Source organism: Paramisgurnus dabryanus, chromosome 14, assembly GCF_030506205.2.
Source record: "Paramisgurnus dabryanus chromosome 14, PD_genome_1.1, whole genome shotgun sequence".
In the NCBI taxonomy this organism is placed as follows: Eukaryota; Metazoa; Chordata; class Actinopteri; order Cypriniformes; family Cobitidae; genus Paramisgurnus; species Paramisgurnus dabryanus.
Window position 1 is genome coordinate 30,777,473 of NC_133350.1, and position 12,353 is coordinate 30,789,825.

Consider the following 12,353-nt stretch of genomic DNA (forward strand, 5'->3'; position numbering starts at 1 on the left):
ATGATTACATTTACAATTTGTAGATCTTTTTCCTAGAGGCCATTCGTATCAAGACGCGATAACGTTTATTTTAAATCTAGATGTGGGCCAAGCGCACTCAAATACAGATGCGTCTGAATCTGATCTCTAACAAAAGTTCTTCGCAAGAATGCCATTATGAAACTTTTTTTTTCTGGATCTGTTCTTTCATTTAATATATTGTATGTTTATATATTAATAAAAATAAAATTTTTAGGAAGGCATTAAACTTTTGTGAAAATCATAAAAAATGCTGGAGCTGGCTGGCAAAAAAAAGAGTTAAGCTCAAATTGCACTTAAAGGAACAGTATGTAAGAAATGTATATTGATTAATCATAAAATGGCCCTGATATGTCACTAGACATTAAGAAAACATTTTCATTTCAAATATTTAAATCACTGACAAAAGTAGTCTGGCCAGGATATTGTCATTTAAAAAGTGGAGTTGCAGCCCTCAACTGATGTTTATGTTGTCATTTTGTGTATTGGCCACCGGTTATGTGATTGCAGTACCAGTTTTAGCCACATGTTTTGTGATTGCAATACCAGTTTTGGCCACAATCCTACATACTGTTCCTTTAAATTTGCACAGGTTTGCAATCACACTTTCCCATTTAGAGCCCCTCCCACAGAGAATCATCAGTCTTTATTTATCGATTGATGATTGGTTCTTGTAACTGGAAGTTGGGATTTCCATCACCAGAGCAGCCTTATTGAGCATTGCATTGTCCCCTTATTTATATTAATAGCAAATTTTTTACATGATGTTCTGTATAAGGGTGGCGTATGTGCCCAATAACGTCATTGTAGCATTGAGCATTGCATTGTCCCCTTATTTATATTAATAGCAAATTTTTTACATGATGTTCTGTATAAGGGTGGCGTATGTGCCCAATAACGTCATTGTAGCATTTTTATTAGTTACCCATTATTTAACATTGTGTAATGTGGCAAAAATAAAATGTGATTGACTATAACTCAACATGTTAAAGATATTACCAGTGTTTGTGTTGAAGCTCTGGCCTATTAGTTATTTCATGTGCTGCACCTTCACATTTGCCTGTGGCATTTACGTGGGTAACATCTCTTCAAATCTAACTGTGTACTTTCTGAACCAAGTCTTAAGTTTTTTTATATGTTTCTGTACTCCATCTACGGCGTGCCAAAAAAGAGGTAGATTTAATCTGTTTATTATATTTATTATATATTGCACAGAGTTTTCCAAAGAGGACATGGCGAAGAGCCTACTGCACATGATAAGCAATGACATCGGACAGCTGGCCTGTCTTTATGCCAAACTGCATAACCTGACCAGAGTTTATTTCGGAGGATTCTTCATTCGAGGACACCCAGTCACAATGCACACGATTACCTATAGTATCAACTTCTTCACTAAGGTGTCCATCTTACTAATTTTACATATTCTTTTGAATATCAATAACAAGATTGTCAAGGAGAAATAAGGAGAAATGTGTTGTTTTTGTTTCTAGGGCGAGGTGCAGGCTTTGTTTTTGAGACATGAAGGCTATCTGGGTGCTATCGGGGCCTTCTTAAAGGGTGCTGAGGAGGACAGTAAGTTATTGATGGATTGGTAACATGCAGTGGTGTTAAAAGTATTAGGACTTTGTTATACACTTAAACATTAAAATAAAATTCAAACATTTAAAGATTCTAAAATATTAAACTAAGTCGCATCTGCCAACAGGTGCTCAATCTCATTTGATGCAAAAACATACAAATTTTTTTTAACCACCTTATGTACATGTAAAAAATGTTATGTATTAATGGCAGCAGTGAGTATAGTGTGTTTTGCTGATGTTTTTTACGTTTCTTTGTGTAGATCCTAACCAGTATAGTTGGGGTGAGAACTATGCAGGTAGCTCTGGTCTCATGAGTGTGTCTCCAGAACTGAACCCTGTGCAGCGGGCCCGTAGTGGAACAGTAAGTCGGTTACCTATGCTGCTTCATTAGATCATTAAAATCTTATATTGTCAGTGCCAGGGCTGTAAAAATTTTTTTTTCGGATTTTAAATATTTGTTGAATTTAACACAAAATGCATATTCAAATGGAAAACCTATGCATTTTAAGTTTAGGTGTGTCAAGGCGTGCACACAACGTGATGATGACGTAGCTGGCACGGTTTGTTTTCTCTTAAAAGCCGGGGTACTTTTTATGCGTATATGAGGGCCAATTTACAGTGTGCGTGACGCAAATTTCAGCATCACCCGTGAACTGCACACATATGGCTGAATTTTTTTAACCATAAAGAGGAGAAGTGTATATGTAGGCCAGCAGTGTCGCAATGCACATGTGTCAAATGCCTGTGTACAAGTCAATTGAAGTGCTGTACTTTTTAAATCTAACATAAAGACGTCTTTATAATTTAAATCAGGTATGCACTAAAAGGAATAAAATGAAACACTCATCCGAAGGCCGAATACTGAACATTTTTTAATTTCAGACACTTACTCTAAATCCAGTATTGCATAGTTTGTTACTGTAGCAGCTAGGGGTGTGCCATATCATACGTTTCACGATTATACCGGTATAATTTTTTACATGATAAAAAATGTCATATCATGATATCAATGATATCGTATAGTGCATTTACGTTCCCTAACGCACACAGCAACAACACCCGGAGCAAGAGCAGCGAGGGGCAGTTTCTAGCAGCGGGTGATGTGCGGCCAAAAAGTAAGCTAATGACTCAACCGAGCATTGCTTTGTAAATTACTTTAGTCACTGTTAAACTGAAGTGTTAAGGAGTTGTGTTATATAGGGAAAACAATGTACCACTGTGATGACAGTAACTTACTTTTCTGACTGAATTTAAATCCCAAAAAATTTCATAAATGTTCACATTCTAGTTTTACTGACCCACGTATACTTAATATTTAATGATACCCATCAATCTTTTCTATTCATTTCCCAATAAAATATTTATTTTGATAAGTTTAAAGCTCCGTTGTGTCTTCCGCGACTGCCGCGAGGCGTGAGCGCATCGTTCGCTACTGGGTCCTAAAGTACACCCGATTTCTCACAACAAACAGGCCGTAGACACAGACAGATGACTGAAAATCAGATTTATTCACTTGTGTTTTATCTGAACTAGATTAACATTTATCTCACGACCCCAAATGTGCCATGATTAATGTTAATTTTATTTATTTGACGTTTATGCAAACATAAGTGCATGTACATGTAAAATAATTTTAAAATGAAAATTTTAAATTATTAGCTAATGACTTAAGTTACTGGGATCTGTGAAAAATTACTGAAAATCTGTGGTAGTCAGTGTTGGGCAAGTTACTTCCAAAGTGTAATACATTATATATTACAAATTACTGTAATTTGAAAGTAATTAGTTACATTACAATATTACTGACTCTGAACTGTAATGAGTTACACTACTTTTGCGTTACTTTTGAGTTACTTTCATCAAAATAACAGAAGTAAGACTAGGCATTATAAAATGTTAAAATGTAGTTTATTGATGCTTATAAATCTAGAAGTTATGTGTTGGCCCTCGAGCTTTGAATAGGCACAGTGAAGACTTATGGCAAAAAACAGTAACAATGACTGTCAGAGTCATAAACATGGACAAATGATCTGGTAAAAGTCTGGGAAATGATAGTACACATACCAAACACAATAAAGCTAGAGCCCACTATAATGCAACCTATAGACTAATAACATGGCAAGACACGCAACCTCTTTTCATTTCTATTCTTTAATTCACTTTTAATTCAGATTCACAGCACAAACCTGGCATGCACTGGGTTGACCCAACTTATCAAAAAGTGCTATTGGAGGATCAGGCCTCAAGGAATACAGCTCATTTCAGTACAATATAAGGATTACATGTAGGTTAACATATAATTGCTTAATAAAACACAGACAAACAGAGGAACACTGCTTTTTGCCAAACAATGAATATAGGCTCCCATACAAAGGCTGGTAAAAACTTTAAACAGTGATGTTTAAATGTACTATTTAAATAAGTCTACATTAATGTTATGTTGTAGTTTAGGTTGCTGTTTGTAATAAAACTGTAGATAGCATAGGAATAGCCTAGCAATCTATTATGTATATGGACTGTAACCATAGCAACGTTAGCTTACCTTGTCATTGCTGGTGTGGTGAAATGGATTTTACTGGCAAGATTTCTAAAAGTCTCTTTACTTCTGAGGTTCAAGCAGCACAGGAGACCGATAGAAACTTTCTGTTGCTTTTACTTAGTGCTCTCATTCGCAGAATTTTGCGTATGCGGCGCTACCGGACCTGATTGCGACCACTTTAGTCAATGCTTATACAGTACAGCCGCGGACTTCCCAGATTCGGCTATTTAAGAAACGCGTCAAATACAAAATTAAAGTAAAAATGAACATGCTGCATACAGCACCTGGAAACAGACATACGCTGCGTCCCAAACCGCCTACTTCCATACTATATAGTAGGCAAAGAGTACGAGAAGTAGTGCTTTTCGCCTACTATATAGTATGGAAGTATGCTGTTTGGGACGCAGCCATTACTATTTTACCCGCAGCTTTTTCCTGTGTGGATGCTGGTCGCGCGCATTAGTAAAAAAAATAAAAATAAATAACACGTCTATTTTTGAAATGCATTGTTGTAACGCGCTCGTTACTATGACTGTAACGAGTAAAATATTACCAAAATTTTATTAGTAATGCGTTATATTACTGCGTTACAGCAAAAACTAATATATTACTGTAATATATTATATTTTGTAATGCGTTACTCCCAACACTGGTGGTAGTGACATAGTGATGTAAAAAATGTATACTATTTCATCTCTAGTTTGTACTTTGTTTACATTTGACTCATGCTGTGTCACTACTATTGCACTTTAATGCTGCTTCTGCCACCTTATGACAATGGATTTACACTTCGAATTAGGTAGTCTGTCATCAATAACAGCTCATTGGATGAAAAATGCACTTCCTTTTCCTTAATTTTTTATATCGTCATAAATCTCAATATCAAATGCAACATTTATAAAACTTGATTACCTCATCTGTCAACATGATTTCTCATTCCCCTCTGATTGATGGCCATCAGCGGTTAAGTTAAAGACAACAAACCCATCATTTCACCATGCTTCAGAGCGTTATTAATCTACATCAGGGGTGCCCAATCCTGCTTCTGGCGATCGACTATCCTGCAGAGTTCAGGTCCAACTCTAATCAAACACACCTACCTTGATTAGCTGCTTCAAGTGTATTTGATTTGGGTTGAAGATGAACTTTACAGGACAGTCGATTGCCAGGGTAAGATTGGGCACCCCTGATCTACATTAATGAGTGTGTTTACATGCACAGTCTTACGCCGATTATGCTTAATAAACTGATAACACGTGGGGTTATGTAAACACGTAAAACGGTTTTCTTTAATCGGGGAAAGCTCATAAACGGCGTAAGCAAAAACCGATCGGCACAGGTAGTTTTTTGCTCATTACTCCGATTTCGCGTGGCATGTAAACACCTTAACCGACTTTCTCACGGTTTTGTTCATGTGCGCATGTCTCCGCGTATGAAAGATAAACGTCACACGCGGAAGTTAACGCAAAGTAACGCATAAAAGTCTCCGCTCGACAAAAGCAGTTGGCAGAGAAACTGTTAAAATATAAGCTCATGTTACATTTACAGGTTCTGCACACACAAGAAGAGATACAACAGTACAGCTTAAGACAGAAATGCCGTTGACTTTTTGAACGACCATTGTTTACTATAGGTGGTGACGTCACTGCCTGCAAGAAAACTGATAATTCTCCAAGTCCCATGTAAACGCATTTGTCTGCATAGCCGGCTTATTGATTTGCAAACGCATGAAAACTGTTTTCTGTAATAAGCAGATTTTTGATAGTTATCCGCTTATTCTGTGCATGTAAACATACTCATTGTTTTGATCGTGTGCCCTCTAGCGGCGGATTCTACAAATTGTACCTTTAATTCAGGCTGAAATGGAAAAGGTGGTACCGGCAATGATGCACATGTTGTACCTCAAATCTTTTGTTTTATTGTGTCTTTTACTTTTATTAAAATAAACACATTGTTTGTTAGATGTATTTTGACTACTTATTGTATGTTGTATAATTATATGTCTGGTTAGTGATGATATATTAAGAAAAAATATTTTAATAGGGTTCACTGATTAAATTAGCCTGGAGCCCCCACTTAATGTAGCTTCACCTCTGAGTAAGAGACGGCCCTATCATTGACAAGAGCATAACAGGAAAATCAGAACGGTTTATTAACTTTTGTTAATAAATGCTTTATTTCTATGTTTAATATAAGCATGTGTTGTCATTGTAGGATTTTATTTGTTCTAGAGAGTGTTTGTTACACACTCCTCTTCTCATCTATGACATGAGATGCAGCGCTGAAGAGTCTATAGCTCTATGTGCTTGTTCATTCAGCAGACAAATACCTATCAACATTATTGTCGTGTCTTTCTCGTACTTTCTAAGTTTATTCAGTCTTATCACTTGAAATTATTATTATTTTTTTTTTTTTGCCATTTTCATGTATTTTTACAGCCCTAGTCAATGCCAAGGTAGATTGTATTCACATAAGAAAAATGCCTTTTGGATTTGTGTCTTAGAGCAAAATGCCTTAAGCCTCTATATTCTGATCATTTATAAAAAGACGGCTATTATTTATCCTTCATTGCCTTTTTGATTTCTCTTTAATGTTTTCATTTCTTTCTTTTCATTGCTTTCTTTTTTCTTTTTAATCCATCTCCTTCATCTGTTTCTTTTCCTTCAGTTTTCAGTAAGTATTTTCCCATCACAGCTTTTCTTGTGGTTTCCTCTGAACGCACTTAGTTTGCTTTGATAAATGCTCATACTTTCTGTTGGTAGCGTTTTTTCCTGAAAACATTAGAAGAGTGTCAGGGGGTTATTTTCTTGCCGTGGATGTACGTGTGTTGCCATGGAAATTAATGACTGTGTAACAAATGCTTCCTTTTTGTGAGTGTATGAAGCACACAGCTGATCCATCACAAATCGCTCGGCTGAACCGTCTTTCTTATCTTTATCACTGAGTTTTTTGCCTGCTCATTTTTGGCCAGTTAAACCACTGAATGTTGTAATAAGCACATAATAAACACTTATATTACCTTAATAATTAGGGCTGCACGATATTTGTGGAGGGGATGCGATTATTTTCTAAATAATGCGGTATAGAAGGCTTATTTTAAATTGCATTAATATATTTAATGAAAATTATATATCCAACATACGTTTCACATTCATTTTGGGGAAAGAAAGCATCATTCTCTCTGCTGTGCAGACTTTTTGAGATATCAAACTCATTCGGTTATTATTGCTGTATGCATATTGCGATAATATTTTATGTATCTTGCTGCCCTATTCTAAAATAAGGAAAAGTACATTTAAAAACATCTGGCAAGCTGGTGACAAAAACTCATCAGTGGTACAGAGCAGATTGGACTACAGAAATAAAATGAATCTAAATGTTTTTTACTGGATAAAGTTCCCTCTTAACAGTCTTGAATGTTTGATGCTTGCTACTGTGTGAAATATAACCAATAAGGCATTTTGATTGCACTGTAAGGGATACAAATTGTTTATTTACCTGGGGGCGTATTCCAGAAATTTTGTTTTTCTTAACTTGAGATATGATATGTTAAATCAGGATTTTTGCAAATTAATAATACAGAATATGAATTAGGATTAAGGTTGATTTAGGATTCTCATCTCATCTCTAGGAAATCTTAAATTGCTTAATCATGTTTGGCTATCAACTTTTAGGTCTGTTACTAAGCAACCAACAATGCGTGTAGGGCACTGATTAATGTAAACAGAGGTGGAAGTAACGAATTACAACTACTCACGTTACTGTAATTAAGTAGTTTTTTCGTGTACTTGTACTTTTATGAGTACATTTTTAAGTCTGTAATTTTCCTTGTACTTAAGTACAAATTAAGGTAAGTAATGTACTTCACTACTTTGAAAATCACATTCGTTACTAAGTACTTGTAGAATTTGAATTAAATTAATATTCAAATCTTTGACAGCATTTGGATATCCAATAGAAATTATTGATCGTGGGCGGGCCAATAAAAACCCTTGTATTTGGACAGGTGTTGTGTCGAAGTCTGTTCCCCCTATGTTCCCCCTATTTTTCCCTTCAGTGTAGTGTTTTTATGGCGTTTTTATCACGTTATAGGTTTTATTATTTATATATTTAAAGTTTTAATGGCTACTGACTGAGATGTATATGTGCATTTCTGTAATGTATCTGTATTGTTCTTAATGGTAAGTCAATTATTTTTACAGTATGAATCATATTATATGTATATTTATTTATGTATGCAAACATTACATTTTTAAAACAACCAGTAAAGGAAAAAAAGAAAAAGACAGGCTATATTTTAAAAGAAATACCCTAATAGAAAACTGTCAAATGTATGAAATATTTAATAAATTGTATTATAAAATACATGATATTATGCCTTTTTAGTATAACCAATTCAAATCTTTAATCTTTCTAAATGTAACGTGATGAAAACGCTATAAAAGCACTACACTAAAGGGAAACATAGGGGGAACTGAGTTCGACACAACACCGGGAAAAAAGCCCGGTCTCTGGCGAGGTATTCAATCGATCCTCGCGCGTCCTTCACTGTGACGTTGTATAGTGTTTTAATGTCAAAGAACTTTGGCGTTATGGACGCTGAATTAATTAAAAATTCCGAAGAAATACCGGATGATGAGTGCCCATGTCGCACCTGGGAGTTGTTCACAAACAGAGGAAGGAAAGGAGACAGCGTGCAAACTTTGTTTGCCATCTGCAGTGATTTCGGCTTAATACTTCAGCCTCTAATCTCAAAAAGCACATTATGGTAAGAAGACTTATAACCATATTTATGTGATCGTTTTTGTTTTTAATGTTGGGTAGACCTCACGATAATGTGACTGAAAACATCACTTGAAACATGAGCTTCAGTTACCTAGGTCACTGACGAGCACATAGACCGTAAAAAAAGATTTAGCATTGTAAAATGGCGCTCAAAGTTAAATTTCATGTCATTGTCAACATATTATTCATATTGAATCAGTGTTTTAAGCTTATAATAATAAACAGTCTAATAAGGACTCTTTTATCAAATTCGTCTGTTGCCGCGTCCCACTGGCGTAGCAGTGTAACTGCACTGACAGCCTGTCTAAATTACACACATGTCAGTGCTAAATGCTGATAACTTTTGAAATATTAGTAGGGTACTTTTTCAAAGCTTTCTTGTCCAATAATATTTTTTAACTCTTTTACCCGCCATTGACGAGTTGTCTTGTCAATTAAGAAAAAAACATTTGCCTAAAAAACGTGTTTCTGAAGAATTTATGTTAATGTGCAATACCGCGATTGTCCACTAGATAGCGGACTTACCCAATTTATGGATAAACTGAAGCCAAAACGTTATTTACTAATTTTATGTTTGATATTCGTTCTGAATATGATCTCTAACTAAATTCATTCACAAAAATGCAATTGTTTCAGCTTTTTGCTAAAAAAAAAAAAAAATGTGTATTTGTAAAGAAAAATACCAATATTTAAGAGTTTATAAGCAGGGAAAAAAATAGGATGAAACGGTTTTTACACTTTTTTTATTGTTTGTTTGAAAGTAGAGTGTCTGTTCTTTCATTTGATATATTTGTATGTTTATATATTTTTAGAAGAAAATTTTCCTGGAAGGCATTTGGTAAGACTTTTGTGAAAATCATAAAAAATGCTGGCGGGCAACTTTTCGAAAAATGGCTGGCGGGGAATGAGTTAATGTAAAAAAATCTGTTTTTAAATAAAATAACCCAACAAGCTTATTTATGGTGCATCATAATTCATTAATAATAATAACATTAGACCATTTTTATAACTTGATAAAAATTATATGAAGAAACAATATGAAATAATAATAATAATAATAATAGGTGCTGTTAAAATCATTTAACATTCTTTAAACAGACAAAATTCCTGTACTATGTGTTTATTCGTATAAGACACAAATTGCCTGTTTTTAATCCATTCATATTTCTGATTTCATTCAATGAATTTAATGTTTATTCAATAAATATCACCGGCTAAAAAGTAATTTGTACTTGAGTAGTTTTTAAGAGGGGTACTTTGTACTTTTACTTAAGTACATTTTTAACACCAGTACTTTTACTTGTAATTGAGTATTATTTTAGCAACTACTTGTACTTGTACTTGAGTACAAATTTTCAGTACTCTTTCCACCTCTGAATGTAAATGACTGGATCGCGTGCATGACATCACAAGCCACCGCGCCGCATGTTGGTATGCCCAAACATTCTATAACATGAATAGGATGTTATCAGATTTAAATGATAAAACACTACTTTATCAGTCTTTATTTTATATCTAAAGACTCACTGTACATTAATACAATGCAAATGTCCCAAGAATGTACATAGTTATTTATTTAAAGTATATACATTTTGCTATGCCCTCAGCGTCGAGTGGCATTTTTTTATCTGTGACTTCAGTTGATATTTCAAAATAGATATATAGATATTTCAGTTCAGTTAGAAGTAGATATTTGTTTTGAAGGTTGCTGTTTGATTATTTTATATGTGTTTTAATCGATGTTTAGTCTCAATATTCTACATTATAAGTAATGTATTTTTTATTTGGGCTACTTGCATTCATTTTGGGGTACTTAAAACTGAAGAGTACCAGGGATTTAGAAATTTTGCGAGCCCTGATAAGATAATGCACTTAGGAAACGTTTTTCTGTACAATTATTTTATTTTTTTGCATTAAATGAGGTCCTAACTGAAATTATCATGGTTACCAAACAGAAAATATCTTAAATATACGATCTTCCTGTAATACGCCCCCTGGTTTCTTTTGAAATATAAGTAAGATTAGTCTATTTTATTTTTACTTTTAGGGTGTGACCGAAATGTCTGCAGAAGCATTTCATTTCTCAATATGATTTCACATATAATTTTTCTAACTATAAATGCCATTAGTGCATTGTGGGTATTTCCCTCAGTTTTGCTCCGTGATTGTCTCTAGTTTGACATGCTGGAGATGGACCGTCTGGAGAGACAGTTGGTGAACCTGCCCCTGCTCCAGGATCCATCATCTTATATCCCAGACACAGTGGACCTGACTGAGGACAGTTTGGCCCGAGAGTACTGGCTTTACTGCTTTGAAGACGCACTGGATGGGGTAAGGACTTTTCTTTTTGTACTTTATGTGGGGTTGCACGATTTTGACATTATAGTTGTTGATTATTGCCAATTGTAAATGACTAAATTTGTACATTATTATAATTTACATAATATTATTTTGTTTGAGGAAAAGAATGTGATATGTAATATGAAGGCTACACAAATAACACAAATACACAAATAAATATTGCCACAGCCAACTCACTAGACCCAGTGCCCAAAAATGATCCCAGGCCCCATGATATTTAGCATTGGCCCTGGTCATGAACTTCACAGTTATTTTGCAGGTGGTAAAGCGAGCTGTGGCCAGCCAGAGAGACCAGCCTAAGGCTGCCGAGAGGGCTGAAAAGTTTCGGCAAAAGTATCGCCACAAACTCCAAACTCTCCGGCAGCAGCCTTTGTAAGAGCTTCATATGCACGCCTCATCACTGATCCATTTTTTAGCCTGCTTAATATATCTACGATTTTTCATCAGATTTCAATGTAGACATTTGCTGGATAAGAGTTTCTCTCTTCTAATGTAGCTTGCCTTTCCTCTAATCTCTAGTGCTTATGGATCCCTCACCGTCCGAAGTCTTTTAGACACAAGAGAACACTGTTTAAATGAGTTCAACTTTCCTGATCCCTACTCTAAGGTTTACATTAAATCATCCTTCACTTTTCCTGTGTTGTTTCAAAATATATCAGTTTAACCCAATCACTTACTTAAAGTCTTGTAAAATGTTTATCTCCATCTATTCAATTCAGTTTTATTTATATAGCATTTTTCATAATTTGTTTTTCCAAAGCAGTTTTACACAGTTTAAAAAAAACACAGAAAAGCAAAGAACAACAAAATCATGGCAGTTTTTAAATATAGTTTATAAGGGTTATATATAGGGTATAATGTATTTCCTTATTTAAATTTTTAAAAGTAGTATTCCATTCCAAACTATATTATATACATAGTCTAGGATGGAGTACATAGATGTATTTACATTGGTTACTAGTATAATACTCCAATTCCAAACTATATCTTTAAAACCTGTCCAGAAATTAAGTACAGTGTTGGGTGTAACTAGTTACAAAGTAACTAGTTACTGTAATAATATTACTTTT

The 12,353-nt window shown here is 34.6% G+C and overlaps 1 protein-coding gene across 3 annotated transcripts in view; it reads left to right on the forward strand.

Annotated features, from left to right (window-relative positions):
- The window catches only part of pank4 (pantothenate kinase 4 (inactive)), a 31,461-nt gene that overhangs the window by 5,272 nt on the left and 13,836 nt on the right, over window positions 1-12,353 (forward strand). For all 3 annotated transcript variants that reach the window (XR_010521071.2, XM_073811752.1, XM_073811754.1), the window contains exons 7-12: window positions 1,234-1,415; window positions 1,509-1,590; window positions 1,859-1,959; window positions 11,098-11,253; window positions 11,543-11,655; window positions 11,803-11,890. Coding sequence is in view for 2 of the 3 variants with exons in the window: in XM_073811752.1 (XP_073667853.1) it covers window positions 1,234-1,415; window positions 1,509-1,590; window positions 1,859-1,959; window positions 11,098-11,253; window positions 11,543-11,655; window positions 11,803-11,890 (722 nt within the window). In the remaining variant the exon portion in view is untranslated. The remainder of the gene's footprint in view (window positions 1-1,233; window positions 1,416-1,508; window positions 1,591-1,858; window positions 1,960-11,097; window positions 11,254-11,542; window positions 11,656-11,802; window positions 11,891-12,353) is intronic.